At 42.1% G+C, this 25,027-nt stretch overlaps 1 protein-coding gene and 1 long non-coding RNA gene across 3 annotated transcripts in view; one reads left to right on the top strand and one right to left on the bottom strand.

Moving 5' to 3' along the window:
* Fgf12 (fibroblast growth factor 12) overlaps window positions 1–25,027 on the bottom strand; it is a 539,336-nt gene that overhangs the window by 358,377 nt on the left and 155,932 nt on the right. The window contains exon 1 of one of the 2 annotated variants that reach the window (XM_052740606.1): window positions 69–369. The exons of the other annotated variant lie outside the window; for it this stretch is intronic. Within the exon in view, the coding sequence (XP_052596566.1) occupies window positions 69–159 (91 nt within the window). The 5' untranslated portion in view covers window positions 160–369. Of the gene's footprint in view, window positions 1–68; window positions 370–25,027 lie in introns of those variants that run through there. 2 annotated transcript variants of the gene reach the window in all.
* Window positions 147–7,557, top strand: LOC128111993 (uncharacterized). The gene is made up of 2 exons (XR_008218815.1): window positions 147–260; window positions 4,509–7,557. It is a non-coding gene; the product is annotated as an uncharacterized LOC128111993 (long non-coding RNA).

Raw genomic sequence — 25,027 nt, 5'->3', positions numbered from 1 at the left:
GTCGCGGGCCCTCTGGGCGCAGGGCTCCCGCGGTGGGCAGCCCGCCCGGGGAGGGGACGTCGGCTCACCGCTCGGGCTGTCGCTGGACCTCAGGCTCCTTCCACAGAGGCACTGCAGCATATGCACTCCTTTCTTCAGAGAAAGCGCAAGAATCTTCATGGAGAGGCGCGCGCGCGGGGTCGGCCGGCTCCCCGCCCACCTCGGCTACTCCTGCGATCGGGCGGTGGCCTGCGCGGGGCGCCGGGGGTCCCGAGCCCATGGTACGTCCCGGAGCCGCGCAACTCGTTCGCCGGGCTGGGGCTCCGCCGGGGGCGGCCCTCCCCGGGGGGCCCCCCAGGCTCGGCCACGCCTCAGCGGGCTCCGCGCGACACTTTGGGACTTTCGGGAGGGCGGCCCCACTGCAGGCGGGAGTGCGGGCGCCGCCGCGGCGCGGAGGACGTCACGGCGGGTCGCGCCTCCTTCGGGTCCGGCGACCCGGGGCTCCGGCTGCCTCGGGGTCCCCGCGGCGGGTGGCTGGGGGCGTGGCGCGCGGCGTGGGAATCCGGCGGAAGGGAACGCCCGCAGGAAGGACTGCACCCGGGAGGCCGCCGAGCGTCAGAAGCGACTCGGGGGACTGGGGGGCGGGGGACAGGGAAGCAAGCGGGGTGTGGCATGGAGAGAGCTTCAGGGCGCGGGCGGTGAGAAAGTGAGCCCAGGCGGTCTCTGGGTGCTGATGTGGGGACCCGGACTCCTGGATTTCCTGGATAGGGCTGTGACCTTGGGTAAGTCTTTTGCCACCTTGGGCGCCTCTCCATAAATCAGGATGGGGATGAGGGTGTGAAATGGGGGGGGGGGGGGTGTTTGGCAGCTTCTGACAGTTTTGTCCCTGGCCTTCCAGGCTCCTGGACATGTTTAGCATGGGCGCAATTGGAAGAGCAGCCTGACTGGAACACCAGAGTTGGAAAGGGAAAGGGGCAGGTGAAGCAGAATCAGGCAGCACCAGCGCTTCACTATGATGAGAGAGTATTCTGGTATCTCTCTGCCCCTGCCAGACTGCTCGATTATCCTAGGAGGATCTGCTTGGTGTTAAAGGGCTCACGTTTCTTTACAACAGCTACTTTGCTTGCTTGAGTCTCGCCCCTCACTTCCCAGAGATTATCAATGTCCTTTTGGAAATGGGATAAGAGAAGAACTCAAATAGTGATGTCCATGGGACAGAGCGTCCCCTTATATGAAATCCCTATGCAGAGAGGAACCTTTAAGGACAGACATCTTTGAGAGCACAGACACTAGAGAGAAAGCCTGAATTCAAATTCCTCTTTGCTGTGTGATCTTCAACACATTAACTTCTTGGTGCTTGAGGGTTTTGATAATTCATCATTGATGACTGAGTGTCTCGTGTACCCCTTGCTGTGGCTTAAGAACGCTCTGGTTATAAGTGCTGTCATTCTAGCTGCCTCCTTTAGAGTTTTGGATCATTTTCACAGCCCAGGGAATGGCAGTTTACATACCAGTTCCTGCACAATCCAGGTGATAAGAAGTTCAGTGGCTCCCCAGGTAATTTATTGCACAAACCCTGTTAGAAGTTTGGCCCTGACACTGAGTCAGAAACCATCTTGAACTCTTTCCGTTCATTGTCTCCAGGGCATCTAACACTACTTGACTTGTTTTTCCAGGAAGGAAGGAAGACTAAATGGCTGTCATCACTCCCTCTCTCTTTACCTACTCTAAGCTAACTAACCCCTGCTGGTCTTCCCGTGTTTCCCAAAAGTTGAAATCAAGTAATCAGATGGCCTGCTCTCATGTTTACACTACCATGCTGGTGATTCTTAGGACCAGGTACACTCATCTCAAAGAAAAAAGAAACAGAGGGGTTACATTCACACACTGTCATGGTACTTTCCTTTTCCTTTCAATGGTGGTAGAAGAAAGCCAGGATATGTGGAAGGGCCTCTTGAGCCCTCAGTCACTCTTGGCTCCATGCCCTCAGCTCCTTTCAGAAATCACCTCCAGACAAGGCCCTTAGGGTGGTTCCAAGGCTCAAAGAAGACCCTCCCCAATCTCCCACCAAGTCCTGTCTTAGTCTCATCGGTCCATAACTTGAGCAGAGAGCTCTGTGAACTTCAAGACCCTTGAAGATCTTGCTAAACTCGCTTCCTGGTCATCACCAAGAAGGTTCTGAGGCCCCAAGGCAACAAACAGCCATGGCCTTCCTCTTTCCCATCTCTGCGGGAATTAGTAAGAAAATTGGCTCATCTGGGATTCTACCCATGGAGAATCCCCAAGGAGGGTGAGACAATTAGCCAGAGGAAAACACCTAAAAATAGCCCTTGGTGCTGTAGCCGAAGACAGCCAGTTTTCCGGTCGCGCCCTCCTGCTCTGGAACCCAAAGCCCAGAGCTTTCTGCTTCACTTTGAGAGAAGTGGCCTTGCTCAACAAGGAGCAAATGGATCAAAAGGATGAGACATTGGTTCTCAATGGAACTTGAGCAAAGTGAGGCAGTCCGTGTGTAAATTTAAAACACACCTGAGCGTGTGTTCACGCTTACACTAAGCCTCTCTGCCTACCTGGCAAGGTTGTCACAAGGATTCAATGGGCTGAGGCACAGGAAAGCTTTTGAAGATTCTAATTATGTATGCAAGGTGAGGTACCACGGTCAGCTTTTTTGGATTCTAGGTCTAATGTAGTGGCTCTGTTACTGATAACAGGAAGCACTAAAGTGTGAATCTTCTGATCCCTCATTAAACCTGTACCCCCCACAACCCCGTTAAAAAAAAAAAAAAAAAAAAAACAAACCAGGGGCCAGGCGGTGGTGGCGCACGCCTTTAATCCCAGCACTTGGGAGGCAGAGCCAGGTGGATCTCTGTGAGTTCGAGGCCAGCTTGGTCTACAAAGCGAGTTCCAGGAAAGGCGCAAAGCTACACAGAGAAACCCTGTCTTGAAAAACCAAAAAAAAAGAAGAAAAAAAACAGGGCAGGAAAGTCTACGCCATCACAATTAGTATTCATATTGCCTGCTCTCATCTTTACATTACCATGACCATGATTCTTAGGACCAGGTATACTCATCTCAAAGAAAAAAGAAACTGATTACATTCACACTGTCATGTTATCAAACCACCAGAAGTCCCTTTGAACTGGATAGCACAGCATATTTTAACGTGATTTACCTTTACTTTAAATTACACATGTTTCATTAAAGTGGGCCCCAAGGGGAGGCCCTCACTAGAATTTTATTCTTTGGATCACTTTTTAAATGTTTTCCCACACCTAGCAGAGTTTTCTAGCACCTCCACATGTGTTTGGCATCAGTGACCATAGTTCAGCTTCCCTAAAGTATCATGTCCAGGACTTCAGAAGAATTCACTTTACTGGTGCTCTTATGTAGAAAAAATAAATAAAAACTGTAGAGGCCAGGAGAGTGATAGACTGGTTTGGATAAAAACTTTTAAATTTTCTTTCTGTACATTTCTAAGTCAAACTCAGAACTTTTGTAGCAATGATATTTTATTTTGAATGTAGTGCATGTAGTTGTCTTGATGAGTAAACATTAAGTTATATATTTTCTGTCTCTGATTGGGGCTTTTACAGTTTTCTACGCTTCCTATTTTCTGATCAAAGTGATACCTGGGACCAATCCTAACATGTAACTTAGCAATATGGTTTCATAATGAAATAATTTAGCACTATTTTGGGGAGACAAGATCTTGCTGTAAAAACTAGGATGGCTTAGAACTTATAATCCTCCTGCCTCAGCATCTCTAATGCTAGTACTAGAAATGTACACAGACTGGCCTAGTAGTACTTAATAAGAATTAAGTAGATTGGTACATAAGTGAACTTTTGAACACCTAATTTTCACTTTTCAAAAATGTTATTTACTTAAGGTTTATATGAGTTAATGATTGTGTGAGGGAACAGTGCCATTTTCAAATGGTGGCTAATATAAGGTATTTGGGTTCATATTAAACACAGGAATCTGCCCATGCTTGGCAACTAGTGAGTTTATCTTCTTGGAACCCTACATTAGATCAGTAACAATCCACTAAGGCTTTGTCAGATCCCCATATTTTTATTGAGTATATAAATGACTATTAAGTAGATAGCAAAGTATTTCTCCCTTTCATTAAATCAAGCAAGCATGTGAGCTAAAAGGCTGAAATCAGTATGGCACACAACAGTATGTTTGTTTTGTCAACTGTAGGGCAGCAAACTATGCCTGTATCAAATGTCTTAGAAGTCGCTTCAAACCAATATGATAGACAAGCATGCCACTTTATTCGGACATGACAAAAACAGTCCCCGGGAGCTAGTTAGCTTTGTTGGAATGAATTTTAACCTGTGGAAAAGTTAAAACAGTGCAGCATTTATGTGCAATTTATCCAACTTCTGCTAATATTCACCTCTTATTTAACAACGCTGCCAACACTAAACTCAGAATATTTCCACTGGCATCTGATAACTCTACAAACTACAAGCTTTGTCAGCTTTCACAGGGTCTCCCCTTACTCTCCATTCTTTCTATTTCAGGATTCAGCTGGGACCTGTGCTAATCCCCGAGTAGCCTCAGTCTCCTTCCATCTCGTGACAGACCCTCGACCCTTTCTTGTCTTGATACTCCACAAACATCGGTCAACTACCTTGTGAAACACCTTGGCAGTTCCAGATACTTAGTTGACAGTGCCTCAGTTTGGGAAGACCACCACCACAGATTGACAGTGTTGCTCCAACCTCAACCATACATCACTATTAGGGGAATTCATACTGTCGATCAGTGACATTAACGCTGCCCGGTAGTGTCTGCTAGGTTTTTATATTATAAAGGTCTATTTTAAATTTTATCTTGAGAAATTATGCCATACCCATGTCCTGTTCCTCCATCCACTCTCACCTGCCACTTTCAACATTTATGGCCAGGTCCTGTCTGTGACTGCTGTCACTGTACTGGGTTCCTAACAGTGAGTTCAAAATGCCTTGATTTCTTCAATAAACTGGCAATCATTTTGAGAGACTACTCCCTCTCCCCACTTACTTCTTTATCATTTATATACATGTGGTCTCACGCAGGGTTCTTCTGTGGGTTGTGGCTCCCTGTCATTGTCCTGTGGCTGAGGTAGTTTAGTATTGGGGGCTGCTTTGGTTGGATACCGTCGCCTTCAGGCAGTTTCTGTTTTTAAATCACTTCCTTAATTTTCTGCCATCAAAGGATGCTCCAGATTTACTTTTTGTCATCTTCTTCTGTGGATCCTGCCCCAGCCTTAGAATCAACTACTTTCCCCGGGAATCCTAGTTCTTTGTATCAGATATGATATCTAAGAGTCTGAATTTGGATGCTGAGGGTTTGTTTCTGTTTTGTTGTGTTGTATTGTTGTTTGGGGGGAGGACTGGGCCATTAACTGCTGCTGTATTCAGTAGAGAGTTTGAAATCAATGCTTATGTGAACACCATATAACATATACGTCATGCATTTCTACATTTTCCTTATCAAATAGAGACATGGGTGTATATATCCAAGGTATGTCACATGAAGACAGAGATGAAGATGTCCAACACCTGGATCCCTGTCTAATAGCCCAGGTTACGATTTAGTCATCTGCCTTGCCTGGTGTGTAACTTCTTTTTTTCTAACAGCACAAAAACCTGCCTTTCATTGTTTACATTCTGTTTTTTTCAATCTTAGCACACACCTATGTGTGTGAGTTATATATAAAGGATGTGAGTTATATATAAAGGATGATTCCTTTTTCTGATTGTATCTTGTAATTGAATAAATAATGAAGTTAATTCTGAAGCATCGTGGATAAATTCTGCAGTCTCAATATGTAATACTACTCTTTCAGCATACTGAGAGTCAGTTACTATATTGAGAGGTTCTGAAAAATCCATTAATACCAACAGAATAGCATACAATTCTGATTTTTGAACTGAATTATAAGGACTTTGAACCACTTTACTTAAATTTTCTGATTTGTAACCTGCCTTTCCTTGTTTGTTGGCATCTGTATAAAATGTACGAACTCCAGATATGGGTTTTTTCCTCACAATTCGAGGCAAGATCCAATCAGCTCTCCTAAAGTAGCCACAGAATCGCTAGCCAGTAATCAGAGGAGAAACACACTCACAGTTGGGGTCCCGTTGTGTACAGGAGCTTCTGTCACTGGCGTTGCAGAACTCTACCAAACTGTTATTTCCCCAAGTTTTGAAACAAAAACTCTGAATTCGTTCCTCTTCTTCCGTGAGGGTGCTATTCACTTGTAACTTAGTTAGGTTTGTTTATGAGCTACAACCCATGCTTGATGCTTTTAATTATTTTATTAAAATTAATTAGCTTCATTTTTCTAAAACTTAAAACGTTGTTTGGGTGCATAGTTAAAGCTTTATAAAGATATATCTCCCCTGAGAACTGCCCCCCCTTTGTTTTTCCTGACTGGTGCCACCCCCACTTCTTGCCACCCCTTTCCTGGACACACCCTGTGCATAGGATACAGCCATCTAACCCCCTTTGTCTTACACCCATGAAGATACACAGGCTTTTGTGGTAGCAGACATTGATCTGACTCAGGCTGAAGATTTGTTGATGATGTGGTGATATAGTGAATGAGTACTCTATCCCTTTTTAAAGTGTTGCTTTCTATACCAATATATGCACAGATGCACATATCCATGCACCTTGGGCAAAATACAAGTTAAAATCAGGAGTGTCACGCTGAGTCAGTAGGAAAGAGCTTCGTGTGGGGAAATCCCAAGGCCCTTTCTCCACTGTGCATTCCTCTCTCTTCGTTCTGTCCTTCCTCAAGTGTGCAAAGAGCTTAGCGAGGGATCTACATGTACTCTCTCTATATTAGCAACTTCCGTTCTTTCCGTAACTTGTTGAATGCTGCCTTTTGCCCACACAATCCCACCTAAGTTCTTTTACGTAAAGTCACCATAAACTAGGCTATTCCAGATTCAAGTGTCATATTTTATCTTCAAGATACTAAACGATACTGGTCCCAACCAGTTTCAGTAAACTCTTCCTCTTTCCCTTCAGAGGCAATGTTCATCCTGGTTTGCCTTTTGCTTCTCTGTTAATATCGGTGTTCTCTCCACACATCCTACAGACATCACTGTTTTCCAAGATTGCATCCAGGAATCTTTTTCCTCTCATTACATCTTCTTTGACCTCCAGTGATTTTGCTCTGTTCTTTTGTCTATACAATAACTTAACTCACCTTACACACTGGTTTATGCAGTGTCATGATCATGTTGATATATGTTTGCACAAGATATTCTACTTGCCTAAAATACTCTCTCTGCCTTGGTTCTTAGAGTGAATGCATATGCAACTTTGAAAACTAGCCCAGCATCAACTCCCTGCTCCAGAAACCTCCCCTGTATGGGTTGCATGCTCCTCTCTGAGGAATAAACTCTACATATTTCTCAGTACACAACTGTCACTCAATAACCCCTGATGTCTTTTTTTGTGGGGCTATCTCATGATCAAGGAGTCAAAGTACTATTTGGATGTCAATCTAAATAATCTTTCAAATTATTGTACATTTGCAACTATGACAGATAAATAAAGAGAGAAAGACTTGGTTCTGAAGTTCCTAAAGAGGGGTGAACCTGGGAAAATCTGAGAGTCATTACAATCAACACCACTTGTATTGTTGGATATAGTTTTAGGTGCATGTCCTTACCTCAAATGAACATACACACATGCATGACAACCCCAAGTACATACAAAATTGTTATCTCTTTCATGGAAAATCTGAGGTTTGGTCATCTTAAAATGCTACCAATAGACTTGTTTCCACACACATGGGGCTTCTCAGAATATACTGAATACTCAATAAATATTTTCTGAAGGAAATTTAAGTCTGGTCTGGAACAGCAGGGTGATTGTACAGTTAGTTTTCTTTCAAGGTTGAGTTAAGCATACACCTCATAAGAAGATAAGGCCTTAATCAAATTGATCAGAATCTCACATTTCAACTAGATACAAAAGCAATCAAAATGGTTTATCTGAAAGAGGTCATTAGTGAGAAGCTGAGGAGATGTGGCCCAATTGATGAGGTGTTTGCCTTGCAAGTATCAGGTCTTGATTTCATATCCCTGTCACTCGTATAAAAAGCAAATGCCAATCCCGGAAGTGGGGAGGCAGTGATAGAGAATCCTCAGAGCTCTCTGCCCAGCCAGCCAAAACTAAACAAAACAGAGAATCCTGGATACAGTGGCAGTCCCTGACTCAGACCAAAAAAAAAAAAAAAAGTGGAGAGTTACTAAGGAAGACAATCAATGATGACCTCTGACCTCTACACACACACACACACACACACACACACACACACACACACACACACACAAAACACACACGTGCACATCCATACAGATACACACTCACACAAGTACACATAAAAATGTAAAAATGCATCCTTAACCACATTTATGACAAACCTACATTTTTTGTTATGCACCAAGGTAGCATTTGTCATGTGTTCTTGTCTGAAAAATCAACGGCATGACACACCTACCAGATTTCTCCGAGTGTAATGCTCAACATGAGGGGAGTCTTCCAAGAAGCAAAGAGAAGCCCATGCTTGGGGAAGAGCAGCCCTTTAAGCCCTTAAATTGACTCAAGTAGTGGTATTTGCTCTGCCCATGACCTTGGGCTATAGGCTCAAAGGAGGCGGTGCTTCGTGCTGTAGTATGACCTCTTACAAGGAGTTGAAGAAGGGTCACATGCCCCTTTTCTCCCTGCTCCTGCCTGTGAGGTGGATTCGCTCCCAGTCAGATCAGAGGATGACTTCTGCTGTCTACTCTGTTCTGCGATCGTGAGTGTATTTCCTCAATTTATATCTTAATAAGTTCTGTTACCCATTTAATAGACTCAGTTGGATTGATCGCAATAGGCTCATCCAACACAGAGGTCAGGAAGACCAACAGTTGGAGACGGTGGAGAAGTGTCTACAGCATGAGTCTGAAGGGTTTAGTGCTTCCAGACACTGCAGCTGCTCCATTGTGGCTTGATAGGTTCATTATCATAGAAGAAAAATGGGAGAGCAAGAAAGATCTGGTTTCTGTAGTCTCACGCAGGTGCACACTTATTACCACAGAATCAGGTGACACAGAGGTCACTAGGATAATGCTTCTAATAGGGAGCATTAGGAAGCCATCTTCAGCATCTCTGGTTTGTACCAATAATCAGTTGGGATGCACATGCTCTTTTCACTTAGGTATCTGTGTTCCCCTTTGAACCACGTCCGCTTTCTTGCTGGAGCTATGGGTGAAGCTTGTGCTTCCAAATTGGACCTGGGTTTGTTCCTCAGCTCTGACACTTAGACATCAGATTCCAGGTTTTTTTATGTTGTGCATTGCAGTGGGTATTAATGAATACTTAGCAGAATTGCTAGCGGAGTCAGTCAAGACGGAATACCACAGCATAATGCCTGCCAGAGAGCAGATGCTCAATAAGCATCAGTGGGATTTGGGCGCTTGTGAGTAAGTTTCCTAACTTCTTTGTGCTTTGTTACACTCTTTCACAAAATGAAGCTAAGAACTTGGTATGCAGGTTGTTGTGTGTGTGTGGGTGGGGGGACAACATAATCGATTCCTATTGGCTCTAGGAGGATCACCATGAGCTTTAGCCCAGTGTGATCAATATAGCAAGTCCTCAACAAGTCTAGGTAACAGAGTGACACCCCTCCTCAAAAACAGAAGGAGAGACAGAGTTCAGTTTCTTCTTTCTCTTTTCCAAAGAGTTGCTTACCAATGACTAGTCTATTTTTAAAAGTTTTTTTATTATTATTGTTATTTAGAGTCAGAATTTGATATGACTTGGGAATTCTTGTGTTTCAAATTTATTGCTCTTTTAGTGTATTTTCCCCATTGTTCGACAGCAGGCCTGATCAATCACTCACAGCTACAGCTGGGAAATGGAAGCCCTTTCTGCCTTGGAGGTGGTCTGAGCCCATGGTGGATGAATGTGCTCTTGTTTCTTAGTTTTCAAACTTAAGTTTTTACCTGGCCGATCAACAGTAGGCCTCCTTCCTGGCTTACCAGCATGGAGGTACCAAGATGACTCCTCTGCCACTGGTTAATCTTAACAGATTCCATGGTCGAAGCACCAGTGAAGAAAGTGAATAAACAGCCTGTACCAAGATTTCAAGTGTGCACCGAGTATATGTACACCTGGAGAAATAGTGAAATTGAATTGAATACATGAAAGTATACTAGTGGGTGTTTCTCTGAAACTACTTAGTACTTGTTGTTGACGAATGGGAAGCTTTCAAGTATTCCTGTTCAGAACATGTGCTCTGGGCTTGGACCTCAGGGCTTGGCATGATGAGTCAATGGCCAATCAAGTCACCTTTACAGCCCTCAGTTGCTGGTTTTTTTTTTTTTTATATCAAATAGGAACAAAAGTACATCACAGCATGTTTAGCTGTGCTAATATATCTAAAACATGAAGTATGGTACCTATAGAATGCTTAAGAGACTCAATTCTATCACTAATTCTTAACAAGTACTTCTCTAACATCAAAATTAATAGGAAAGAAATAGTTCATTAAGAAGCAGCACCATTGTGTTTGTGTTCATGAATACTTTAACGCTGTCAGACTAGAGTGTAGGTCATGTGCAATGTGTTTGCCTAGCCTGTAAGGTCCTGGGTTTATTCCCCAGGTACTGAAAAAGAAAGTGAAATGGCAGTCAGAAGTTAATTCTCGAGGTATTACTCTCAAACCCATCCAAAAATACTTCATCCAGTGAACCAATCAAAGTCCTTCATCCATGGTCTCTTGTGAGACCCAGGAAATGTTTGTAAATGTGCAATTACTACTTGATTATTCTGAAGCCAAATATAGAAGTTTTCAGAAAAGCACACTCTATGATTTGGGTGCACTTTCTCAATCTCCAAAGAGACATTGCAGTATTGGAATCATCTAGGAATCAAAGCTAAGAATGTCACTAAGGTGGCTATATGAAATGTATGAAAAAAAATGTACCAATGTATGGCTTAATTATGCATGCCTGCCTCTGCTTCAGCCTCCCAACTACTATTTTTAAAATTGAAAATGAGATGTACTTTTATTCCTGAGAACCAATACTGATTATTACACACACGGGGAAAATGGAAATTGCATACACCAAGCAGACAATCTAACAGAGGAACACTGACATGGGTCCAGCCTGCTGCCTCTTTCCAAAACTAGTGTGCACAGACTTAGAGTGAACACCCACCACACACAAAGTCACACCATCGCTGCTCAGCTAACATTCTTCGCGTTGTCAGAATGAAACTGCCTTGATCTTGCCTTCCACTGTCGTCAGTAAAAGAAAGTGAACAAAACTCGAATGATGGTTCCTTTTTCGCCTGGCTCCTTTTCCTTTCAAGAATCTATTCCTTCGTTTTCAAAGAGAAGTCATCTGGGGACAACAAAGTCTGGCCGTATTTATGTGGTATGACTCTCAGCAACTGCAAATGCAGGCTGAAATTGCTTTCTCTCACCCTATTTCTCCCACACACCTTTCCCAGGAAAGAAATGATAGATGCAAATGTCTCCTTTCAAAAGCAGCTCATCTGACATCACTTTCTTCCTCAAAGGAGAGCATCACAATCGTAATTGTTTGGGGGAAGAATTTCATGCTCAGAAATACAAACCGATTTAAAAATATTATTTCACTGGCTTTTTCAAAAACCTGTATATAAAAATGACACTAAATGGACTGAACATGTCATGTTTATGGATTTAGGGCTCTCTCTCTCTCTGTATAACAATAACAGTTTCTTAAAAGAAAGAGACCATGAATTTGAGATCAAATGGGGGGGGGTACATGTGAGAAAGTGGAGGGTGGAAAGGAAGAGGGAGGAAATGATATCATTATATTTCATTTAAAATAAAATTATTTTTAAAGTCTATAATGATTCATTAGAGCAGTGGTTCTCAACTTTCCTAATGTTGCGACCCTTTAATATACTTCCTCATGTTATGGTTAACCATCATCACAAAATTATTTTCATTACTACTTCATAACTATAATTTTGCTACTCTTGTAAATCATAATGTAAGTATCTGATGTGCAGAATATCTGATATTCAGCCCCTGTGAAAGTGCCATTCGACCCTCCATGGGGGTCGGGACCCACAGGTTGAGAACTGCTGTTTTAAAGGCCGAGGTCAAATTTCTAACATTTTAAGCTTGGCTTTCAATGCACAGCACATGTATGCCTAGCTCTCTCTGGCTGTGATTTGTAGAGCATCCTTTCACTACTAATTACTTCAGGTCCATGGGACCTCAAATAGTTAGAAAGATACTGTTCTTTAACTCAGGTTTTTATTTTTAAAGAGTAATGTGATTAGTGCATAAAATGTTAGAAAGTCTCTATATTTAGAACTTCACCTATAACAAGACACATTAATGTTTCTGCAGTAAAATGTCTACATTGTCTTGTAAGTGAGATGAATAAAACTTGCCAGCGTGTCCCTGGGTGCATTTGTTGTAAACCTGAGGGGCGGAGATGGATGTCAGGGCTTCTTGGATTTAGAAATAACCGATAAATCCTGTAAGTCTCTTTTTATCTTGTCTGGATACAGACTTTTGGACTTTGGGGCATTTGTTTACATTCTTTCCTAGCCAAGAATATGGCTAAGACTCCTCTATGTCAACTCTAGCTTATTAAATTCTGTCATGGGTTAGCCAAAATGTCAACTCTTTATTTGTACAAGGCTTCGTGTCAAAAGCATGGCATCTCTCCTCTGTTGCCACAGGGGTGAGTGTTTCTTTCTCATGACTAGAAAGTCCTGAAGACCGCCCTGTCTGGTTAGCCTTTGTGCCTATGGCTCCTGGACATGCATTTTCCTCAACAGAGTCAATGAGTGGAACAATGCAAGCCAGCTCCAGGAAGGCTCTCACGGCCACAAACTTGTCCATGTGTCTACTGTTCTAGTCCACACTCTTTTTTTTTTTTTTTTTTTTTTTTTGGTTTTTCAAGACAGGGTTTCTCTGTGTAGTTTTGGTGCCTGTCCTGGATCTCCCTCTGTAGACCAGGCTGGCCTCGAACTCACAGAGATCCACCTGGCTCTGCCTCCTGAGTGCTGGGATTAAAGGTGTGAGCCACCACTGCCCGGCACTAATCCACACTCTTTACAAATGAGAATGGGCTGGAGGTTTTTGGAAACTACTATTGTTAAAAAAAAAAATCTATCTTTTCTGGTCAAGTACTTTCTAGGGATTCTAAGCAAGAATTAAGTACTGTTCTTACTGGACTTCCTTCCATTTCAGCACTGAGCAGTTCTGAAAGGAACCAGTTTCTGGTTAGCACCATGCTCAAAAATCATGAGTTAAAAGATAACTATCTCACACTATACCCTACATTTTTCTAGGGCTTTGATCATGCTTGTATCACTTCCAGAAGCATGAATTAACTTATTCAGTGAATTAGAATTGTACCATCCTATTTCATAGTCTTGGTAGTGCCTGAAGCATGTGGAACTAGAGCTCACTCATCTATAATAACTAGTTATAATCTAATAACTCATTTAATAAGTGTCTAGAGCATATATACAAACCTTCAAAAATATTTAAAGAACGGACAAAATAAAGATATCTAGCACCCCCAAATGAAACTGTGGCACAAACCTTCATGTATTTTGCGGCTAGAACCATGTTAATTCACTGCATAATTCTGTTTGCTGTATACTACATATTATTCTACACAGTTATGTCACCACACTCAGCAGTTTAAAAAGGGGTTGATAGACTGCAGTCTACAGACCAAGTCCCCCGCTGCCCAGAATTGGTTTCCTTGGAACATCCTTCATGGCCCTCATTTGCCTACATCTGTGACAGCTTTGGACTACAACTGCTCAGCTGAGTAACTTAAATTCTCTGGCCTACAAAGCCTGAGGCGCTTACGATCTGACTTTCACTGAGCAGTTAACAGATTACTGACCTAGAGGCAGAAACTAAAGGCAATAGATCAAAACAGGAAAGAAGACACAAACTATAAAAATCAATCAAAAAACTGTCATACACTCAAAAGTCACAATAGTGGTGCCATTTTTTTTTGCGGGGGGTGGGGGGAGGGAGGCAGGCAAACATTGGCAAGTACCTTAACCAGTCATTAGTGCATTAATATTTTAGTGTATTAATATTTTACTTTGTTTTATTCTTCTTTCCCTTTGCCATGAGACAGGGTTTCTTTGTCTAGCCCTGGCTGTCCTGGAACTTGCTCTGTAGAACAGACTGGCCTCAAAATCACAGAGATCTGCCTGCATCTGCCTCCTGGGTGCTGAGACTAAAGGCATACACCATCACCACCCAAATGGGACTACATATTTTCATAGTACAATGTAACTATTAACACTGGTTCAGAGAAATCCATTAAAGATAATATATATATATATATATATATATATATATATATATTGAAAAGCTAAGTTTATGCTGCATTATAAAATATTTGTAAGAAGGCTTTTGCTTTTGTTATTTTTAAATTTTTATGAAAAGCCTCATACTGAAAGCAGCAGGTTTTATATCTAGAGATTTTACTCAAATAAATCTTTTTTTTTCTGAACAATGTATTAAAATTTTTAAGTTCTCCAGGGCCGGGAAGGAGGCTCAGTGGGTCAAGTACTTGCTACACAAACATCATACCTGAATTCACATCCCCAGGCCTATGTAAGAACTGAGTATACTATCTATGCTCCTGTAACCCCAGGGCTTGGAAGTCAGTGATAGATACAGATCCCAGAAGCTCACTGCCCAGCCAGATTATCTGAAATGACAAGTTCTAGATCCACCAAGAGACCCTGTCTCAAAAACAAAACAAGACAAAAAAAGCTAGTACAACATCAGGAATCAACCCCTGGTGTCCATATGCATATGCAGGGTCAAGGACACAGCCCACACAGGTGTGTACATACAAATCTCAATCTCTCTCTCTCTCTCTCTCTCTCTCTCTCTCTCTCTCTCTCTCTCTCTCTCTCTCACACACACACACACACACACACACACACACACACACACACACAAGATAATGATAATAATAAATGCAAAAAGTGGAATGTTCTCTAAAACTATTATAAAAGCATGTGAAGCCTTATAGTATAGGGTTTTACAGAGCTGGTGATGGACCCAGACCTCCTGCACTCACACTTCAGCTCATCACTTGCTAATGTGTGCCACTGACAGGGAATCAGGGAGCACTAACAGGCCTTGATTCCCCTTCAGCTCAGGGATCAGTTTGTCTAGATAAAATGAAACATCTGTTTCAGGGGAGTGGTTGCAGCTACCTCTCTGAGCTTCCATGTTCTTATTTCTGAAGAAGGCTTGAGGGAAAGACACAGACACATAAGGGGAACACATGAGGAGAGCTTGAAACTTCATAAACAGAAACAGTTTCACTGGTAAGCTGAGCCATGCCCAAGAACACCTTATCCTACTTTCCAACCTGATGGGAGCCCCTTGGTGGTCAGGATGCTGGCAATCAGCAGTTGTCTCCAGCACTGAATTATACGGGATCCCTGGGCCAAATACAGGTGCCTGAGAAATCAAGTAACACGGAATCCTCAGTGGTGTGAACACTAATCTAACGCTTGCTCTCAGGTCCTCCCGCCTGACCATGTATAAATTCAATTACTAGGACAAGCGTATCAGTTGATTGTACCAAACACGTTTCCCACGGCACTGATTCCAGGAGGCATTTCTTTTGCGAACCCATGAAAATGAACCATGAGCATCATAAAGAACAACCATCCACTGTGACATTTGTGATAGTGAACTCTCCCCTCCACAGCCATTACCTTTCTCTCTCGTAGAAAATCCTTCACAGCAGGTGTTTTATGCATGTTTCACCTTCCAGCTGGGCTGGGAATTCTGTCTCTCAGCCGGCTGTCATTGCTTCCAACTGCCCAGGGGAAAGTAGCCAGGGTATGCCTAGAGGACTGGAGTTGAGGAAGCTGGAGAAGATAGCTCCTAGGAGCAAAGGGATTGGCCACAAAGCATCCAAAGGGTTCTTTCACGGACTAAATCTCATTGCCAGTGTGAGAATCCACCAACAAACTGAGGGCTAATGGATGGTACTGTAGAGACTTGAGAAAACCTTTTATCCTTCTAATCCTTTCACATGTGGAACTTCCTGTCTTTGCTCAAAAAGCAAAGTCAGTGTTGCCCTTCTCGGTCAGTGTTAGAGATATTCGAGCTTTGGGTAAAGGCACAGGAAACACATGCTTATACTTTCTGAGACAAATTTGGTTTGATAATTTTGAGAAGAAAAATTATATAGTTTGCCTGATTAAAGACATAGGGATCTCTGTGTTCTGGGTGTATTCCAACCAAAGAAACTAAAGAAGAAATCATTACCTCTCTAACTCTGAGCTTAATTCAAATGTCTAGCTATGAATGTTGCCTTGGGAAAGGCCTACTAACTGAGGCTGGTATTCCAGGGGCTAAAGATTTTGACACATGAGGCTCACTGACTAGGATCCAAACCGTTTGCCATTTATCATCTGTGTTACTTTGGACAAGTTAGATGATCTTTCTGAGTTTCAACTGCTCTGTTTAACTACTGGTAAGAATGATTGCTTACACAGTACTTTAAGGGCCTCTATGACATCATACACAACATATCTAATACATGGCAGGCTTAGAATAGCAAACTAAATACATCAAGCTTATGATTTGATTATTCATTATTCATACTGAAGGATCACATCTGTCATATATGGTATTCCAAATGGCACTATCTGCTCTGTCCCTGATAACCAGGATGACTTGTAGAAAGTAGAACAAAGTTGAAATGCCCAGATTCCAGCTCAACCTCCACAATATTCCTTAGAGATTCCAAACTCTTAGTGTGATAATTTCATGTTGCAATTTTGCTGACCACTTTAGTTTCCATGAACTGCACTGGAATCCTTTGTTGGAATACATGCTGGCCATTTCCAATGACAGTAGGAAAGGAATGGAATTCTCCCAGTGCGCATGCTTCCTGTGCACTCAGACTTCTCTACCTGTTCTTTAAAGTGGCTCACAGTGAGTGTATCTTCCTGTGCCTAGTTACAGGAGGGACTCCCTAGTCACACCACCCTGAACTTCCTTATAGCATTTTTGCCCCTCTGGTAAACCCCGGTCTCTCTCTTCTCATCACCTCAGTCACACTTATTTATTTGAGGGGAAGTGGTCTGTAGTCATTTTTGTACTTTGTAATGTAGTAAAATTTTTAAAAGGAATGTTAGAGTCTATTAACATTGATACTTGGACAAATTTAGATTACACTGTGGTAAAATTGGCCACATAAAAATGATAATAGATTCTGAACAGCTTTTGTGAATGCAAAACTGGATCCAAAGATAATAGTAAACATTTTATTTCCAGTGAGTTCTTCAAAATACTTGATCTGGGCCCATGGTATGAGAGGTTAGTCACTGAAACTAGTATTCTCCCTACAGCACTGGCCAGGGTTACCTACTGGCCACAAGGAGGAAAATGAACATTTCTGATCTACAGCTTATCTCATATTTTCTTGATCTTTTCAAAAGAGAGAATCCATATTATTTTGAAAACTCTTCCTAAGGTGAGAGATATTGTAGTGGTGTGAATGAAAATGGCCTCCATAGGCTCATAAGGAGTGACACTGTTAGGAGGTGTGGCCTTGTTGGAGTAGGTGTGGCCTTGTTGGAGGAAGTGTGTCACTGGGGGCGGGCTTTGAGGTTTCAGAAGCTCAAGCCAGGCCCAGTGTCACTCTCTCTTCCTGCTGCCTGAGGATCTGGATGTAGAATGCTCAGCCCCTTTAACACCAATGTCTGCCTACACTCTACCATATTTCCTACCATGATGATAACGGACTAAACCTCTAAATGCAAGCCAGCCCCAATTAAATGTTTTCCTTTATAAGAGTTGCCGTGGTCATGGTGCATCTTCACAGAAATAGAAACCCTAACTAAGACAAAAGTTGGTACCAGGGACTGGGGAAATGCTGTGGTAGGCCAGCCTCTGCTTCTTGTTGATGGAATATGGACTTTGAGACTTTGGAAAACTAAAAAATTAGAAAACCAGTTGAACACTTTGAGCGGGGGCCTAATGGGCCATACTAGTAGGAGCATGGAAGACAGTGCTGAGGGCAATTTAAAGTGTAGGGGCCTGGCTCAAGAGGTTTCAGAGGAGAAGAATATTAATATGTGGCCTAGAGATCATTCTTGGGATACTTTGGTGAAGAACATGGCTGCTTTCTGTCCTTTTCCAAAAAAAATCTGCATGAGCTAAATTAAAGAGTTTTGGATTAACAGCTTTAGCAGAGGCAATTTCAAAACAGCCTAATATTGACTGGTACATGGTTATTACTGGCCACTCTTATGCACATCTATAATGAAAAGGAACAAACTGATCAAGGACAAATACAGAATCAAGATAAAAAGTTTAAAGAAAAACTTGGTTCTATAAATGGGATAAAGGGTGTAGTGCCCTCAGAGCAAGATAACACCCAGCTAACCTTTCACCTTGTGAAAAGGAATTAAAGAAAGGCCTAGGGCCAGGCTTGGTGATACATACCTTTAATCCCAGCACTGGAGAGGCAGAGGCAGGACGATCTCTGAGTTCAAGGTCAGCCTAATCTACAGAGTGAGTTTTAGGACTGCCAAGCTTAGGGAGTGAAAGAAACCACCAAAAACAGAAAGCTGGTAAAAATGTATTTGAATGAAGGAACCATGTTCCAGCTTCAGCTAGTAGCAGAATTTGGCAGCTTCAGCCATGTGGTTCTGGCTTTGGAGTCAAGGGTGTTATGAAATCTTGCTCTGAGACTAGGGAAAGCTGCTGGGGCCAGGCATGTGTTAGGGGGTGTCCCTGCATGGAGACCCAGAGAGGCCATTGCATGAAGCTGTAAAGTTGAAGTCTGGATTGTGTTGAAGATCCCCAGATACTGAAGATGCTAGAGTCATGGAATACCTGCTGGGGAAAGTTTCTAACAGGGAGTGGATCCAGCCCAAAAGACTTATCAACTGGTCCTGGTGGGCAACCAAGAAGACTAGCAAGAACCTATATTGTTTGGGGGGGCTCCAAAAGGGGTGCTCGAGATGTTGGGCATTAGTCATCAGAATGCACTTTATACATCCATGGGATTATCAAAGAACAAATGTAATAAAAATACAAATGAGAGAAAATCCTTTTGAGTTCTTAGTTTAAAAATGTACTAAATGGCTCTTTTTAATAAGCAGATCACTAGAAATATAACTGATTTAAAATAGTGAAATAAGGTAAGACATCTTTAATGAGTTGGACCCTGTAGCTATACTTCTAAATGGGTGCTTTTGAACAAAACTTCAAAACATACACATTCTCTGTTTTTTAAGTGTTGGAGTGTGCTGAGAGAGAAGGGGAGATTTCGATCCAGTACATGGAGACTTCTTGTCAATTTACCTGCTGTCAGTTGTTTGACTTAAAGACTTTAATTTCTAAAGTCTTGATTTACATGTTTAAAATATAAATTGGGGACTGGAAAGATGGCTCAATGGCTAAGAGCATTTGTTGCTCTTGCAGAGGACCAGGGTTCAGATACTAGCACCTACATCGTGGCTCAAAAACACCTGTAGGTCCATTTCCAGTGAATCCAGTGTTGACCTCTGTGGATAGCTATATAAGCATGGTGCACCTAAACTCAGTCAGGAGTGTGCACATGCACAAGAACAAAGAATAAATAGATAAATGTAAAATACAGATCAGGAACAGAATTTTAAAATTCCAAATTTGAGTTTTAATTGTTGAAGGTTTAGATGTTACCCAGTCATTGAAGTTACCTTCATTAAACAAGTGGAAAATGTTTAAGAAAGGAAGTAGATCACAGGGGATGGTTAGCCATGTGTACTATTTATTTTTCTACTGCTGTGATTAAAAACTATTACCTAGGAAACTTATAGAAGACAAGGATTGCTTGGGGTCTACACTTTCAAAATGACAAGTCCATCACCATCACAGCTGGGAACCATGGCAACAGGCAAGCATGGCAGCAGGAGCAGCCACTAAAAGCTCATGTCTTAAACCTCAAGCAGGAAGCAGAGAGTCAACTTGGAATGGTATGTAGCTTTTAAAACTTCAAAGCCTGGCCCTAATGACTTAACTTCTTCCAGCAATACTGCTTCCTAAACTTAACCAAACAGTGCTACCAATTGAGGATCAAGTATTCAAATGCCTATGACCAAGTGAGACATCTCATACAAACCACCACATCCCAGTCCTTGGCCCCATAGGCTTCTGGCCATATCAGAATGCAAAATGCATTTAGTCCAATTCCAAAAGCCCCCATAATCTCTCAGTTTTAATACTATTTAAAGGTCCAAAATCTCTTCTGAGACTCAAGGCAATATCTTAATTATAATTTCTTATAAAACAAAAAAGCAAATTGCATACTTCCAATGTTCAGTGACAATGAATATATATCACCATTCCAAATAGCAGGCTGTGGGGGGCACAGTGAGGAAATACTGAACCAAAGTAAGACCAAAACCCATCAGGTCAAAGGCCAAATCCTGTAGCTCCGCATCTGCTGTCAAAGGCTTAACTGGTCCCTGCCCTCCAGCTTTGCTGCCTGCAACATACGTCTCTCTCTCGTAGGTTGTTTCTACTCCCAGGCTGCAGCTCTCCTTTGCAAACATCCCACTGCTCTGGCATCTTCAACTTCCTGGGGTTTCCAACACAATTCAGGTTTTATTTCCACAGCTTCAAGCAATTGCTTTTCAAGGTTTCCAGGCAGGGTGTTCTCTGCCTCCCACCTGGCCTCAATGGCTCTCTGAAATGGAGGAGGAAGATTCCACAACTCCTTTACACAGGTATCCTTCGTGACTGCACTGTCAACTTTGGCTGCCAAATTGAGACGGACCCTGACCCCTTGTATCACATTTGCAGCAATGTGATTTGTTGCTCATTTCTAGGAGCAGACAACTCCCTTTTTCTTTCCTTTCCTTTCCTTTCCTTTCCTTTCCTTTCCTTTCCTTTCCTTTCCTTTCCTTTCCTTTACTTTACTTTACTTTCCTTTCCTGGGTCATAAGATAGCTGGGTAGAGTGGAGTCCTGAGGACACCTTCCCCTTTATTCCAATGTAGAACTGGCCTCCCCTTAATGTCTTTATGTCTTTCATCACAAACCTTGCCTGGAATATTAAGTTCTTGGGTTCTCTTTTTCTCTTCAAGCTATCCATTTTGTAATTTTTTTTTCTTCTCCACTTTTTCTTTTGTCGGCCGGTATAACAGTCATTAATAATAATAACATGGCAATTAATATTAAGCTGTTTTGAAATCTCCTCCACCAAAGAAATTAGTCCATTACTTTTTTGATTTGGCCACAGGAAAGTTCTTAGGACAAGGGCAGAAAGCAGCCACATACTTTGCCAAAATATCAGAAGAAAGGACCCTAGCCCAATGGCTAATATTGTTGCCCCTGACGCTCTTCAGCTGGGCCCCCACAGTCCACATTGTTCCTAGCACTGTCTTCCAAGCTCCTACTAGGATGATCAGATGAGCTCTATTCACAGAGTCTTCAATGGCGTTCTAGCCCAGAACCCTAAATCTTCCAGATTCCTCATAAAAAGGCATGGTCAGGTCCAATCTGTCACAGCAATTGCCCACTCCTTAGTAACAACTTCTGTGTTAGCTAATTTTCTATTGCTTTGATAAAACACAGTGTCCAAGGCAACTTAGAAAAGAAAGGGGTTTGGGGACATATGGTTCCAGAGGGTTAGGATCCATAATTCCAGGGACAGTATGGCACTAGGCCACAGATAGCTGAAACTGGAAGCTGAGATGTGAGGGCTCACACCTCAAACAGCAAGCCAGAGGCAGAGAGCAAACCAGGAGTGTCATGTGACATTGGAAACCTCAACACTTCCTTGAGCTGTTCGCATCAAAAATATCTTTGAGGAACTCAGCAGTTAAAAATGCTTATTGTTCTTGCATAAGACCCTGGTTCCATTCCCAAAACCCACATGATGGGCCTCAACTCCAGTTCCAGGGGATCTGATGCCCTCTTCTGACTTCCATGGGCATTGGGTATGCACATGGCGCACATGAATTTATGTAGGCAGAACATTCATTCATATAAAATAAATCAATTGAAAAATCTTTGTGAGTCATTTCCAGTGAAGTCTTTATATTATTTTATTAAAACAAACCACTCCTGTGTTTGTGAATAGGCATTATAATGAACATGACAGATCATGTTTCTTACTATATCAAAAAAGCTAGCTGCACGAATTGTTATTAGTCTGAAAAATCTGGGCTATTTATCCATGTAAAGTCATTGAACAACTTTAATTTACCATATTCTGCCATCAAATTTGTGATTCAAGAAAGCCACTCTGGTACTAATATGGAGATTGGGAAGACCAAATGATTCTGTCAACAAATTTAAGTCCTATATTATGATAAATACAGATATTGAAAAAATAAGAATGTGGGATTTGATACTTTGGGACATAGTACTGACTAAATGTGGAAACTCACTGCACGGGGCAGTGGTGTTATACTGAGAACTAAGGAGCTCAAATTTAAAACAGGAGCCCTAACTAAACACTCCACTGTGACAGAATAACAGCTGTTTATGATAGACTTGCGATGTGCCACACACGGTCTTATGGACTGGGTGTGAGCATGGGCTCACTGGGTCCAGGAGCGAGCATGACTTGAGGGTTGTAGCCTACACACTTCTGTCCCAAGCTCTCTGCCTCCTACCTATTGCTGCAACAGGAACATCAGTGAGCTCCTGCTACCAAGAACCAGATTCCTACAGACAAACTTTCTCTGCCATGATATACACTGTAGCTTCTGAGCTGTGAGCAATCCCCCCTCTCCTATCTTGAATTGCTTCTGTCAGGATATTTGACACAATGAAGATGAAGAGTAATACATATCAGCAACAACAAAAGATAATCAAGATAAAATCACACTTGAACTAGACATGAGGAAATTGTGATAGTTTATCCTATGTGCAAGCTGGACCAGGCCACAGGGTGTCAGGACAGTTAACCAAACATTATTCCAGCTGTGTCTGGAAGGCTGTTTCTGAATGTGATTCATACATGAATCAGTAGACGAAGGAAGGCAGGTGTTCTTCCTGTAGTGAGTGGCTTTTTTCCATCAACTCAAAGACTGCATAAGAGACCTCTCCTAGTGTGTTCATACTGACATTAAAGCAACAACTCTTCTGGGACTTGGAGCCTGCCAGCTTTACAACTAGACCTTATATGATCAGCAGTACATATCAACTGGACATGGAGTGGAACTACACACCAGCTCTCCTGTGTCTCTAGCCTGCAGGCTACCAGTACTGGGACTTTTCAACCTCCACTTTTTATGAGCTAACTCCATGCCCCCTTTCTCTTTCTCTAAAGAACCATGACTAATACAGAAATCAGTACAAAGGAATAGAGTGTATCAAGTTTGCTACACCCTAAAGAAAGGCAGCGGTCATTTGAAATATACTAAAGAGACAATCAGACCGTCAAGTCAGGCAAAGAGATAGAGGTATAAAGGTGGATTGGAGCTACGAAATGAAGGACCCCTGAAATATAGCTAGAGTTCAAAGATCATTTAAGAAAAAAATTCATTGCCCCTTGTGTTTTAGGCCTGTGATCCCAGCTACTCCAAAGGCTGGGGCAGTGATATCACAAGCTTAAATACTGCCTGTGCTCCAAAGTGAGTTCAAAGCCAGCCTGAGCAAGGTAGGAAGGTCTTGCCTCAACATAAAAAGTTAAAAAAAAAAATCTGAGCTATTTCTCAGTGATAGAATACTTCTCTGGCATGCAAGAGACTCTTGGTTGAACCCCTAGTACCACACAAAAAGAACAGAATAGAAAAGAAAAAATGAATCAAAGTTTTGAAAGGTCCTTTTAAAACTGAAATGATAAAATCTCCTATAAAGTGTTACCACCCAGACCCAGACCCAGAGCTATGAGTTGGTCCATCCCATCATCCACCCCATCTATGAACTGCTAGAACATGTGAAGGGGTTAGTACTGCAGACTCAAAGTTACAGGATCTCCGTGACACAGGACAACAGCAGGAAATCCAAGAGGAGCCCCAGTGAGGGCCCAGTATTGATGATGTAGCAAAAACCAGAGACCTCAAACCAGACCAACCACTCAATGCAATGAACACTTGCCAGTAACAATACATGGACTAAAGGACTGTGTGAATCACTGTGTCATACAAGATTTTCCTTTTTTTTTTCTCTTTTCTCTTATTTTTTTTTATGGGGGGGTGGGGTAGGGTTGCCAGAGGGCAGGGCTGCAAGGATAGGAAGAGACAAGGAGATGACTGAGATTCAGATGCATGATGTGAAATTCACAAAAAAAATCAATAAAAGGTTAAGTTTGAAAAAAAATGTAATGTTTACAAACTCAATAGATTATGAAGTCATGATATTTTCAATTAAATTTATTTTATATAAAAAATTAAATGTTTCAAATATTTTGAAGGATATAGATACTTATTTTTCTCCTTTAAAAATAACAATCACAGAAGGGAGAGCCTCATCTTTCTTTGTTTCCACCGCTTGGAAGACACTCTACTATCAGGTATAGTGAGTCACTTATTGAGATGACCTAGTAACTGCAGCTAGATTTTATGTATCATGCTAAATCAAAAACAGTGTACAAAGTTCTCAACTGTTTCTACTCATGGCAGAGTAACTAGAATAGTATTTACCTTCCAGCCGTAAAGAACTTAAAATTTACAAAAACTATCTGGAAATATTCATTCTTCCCTGCATGGATAGGATATGCTGTGTGACCCTGATCTTCATGAGGAATGGGAACATGAAGTGAGATCCAACCCCCACTGATGCCAGCTTTCCTCTTGGGGCCCCTTTCCAGGAATCAGGATATGTTGTAGAATATTGTTTAAGGTGTGTTACTTTTGTTTATGTTGCTTTTGTTTAACTCTATGAAGCTGTGCTACTGTGCCTGTCTAAAACACCTGATGGTCTAATAAAGAACTTAACAGTCAATAGGAGAAAGGATAGGCAGGGCTGGCAGGAAGAGGGAATACAAAGAAGGAGAAATCTGAAAGAAGAGGTAGCCAGAGAA

This window comes from Peromyscus californicus, unplaced genomic scaffold (assembly GCF_007827085.1).
Source record: "Peromyscus californicus insignis strain IS unplaced genomic scaffold, ASM782708v3 Scaffold_16__1_contigs__length_79575227, whole genome shotgun sequence".
NCBI lineage: Eukaryota > Metazoa > Chordata > Mammalia > Rodentia > Cricetidae > Peromyscus > Peromyscus californicus.
The sequence above is the reverse complement of the archived record's forward strand: the minus strand, read 5'-3'. Positions and strand labels throughout refer to the sequence as shown.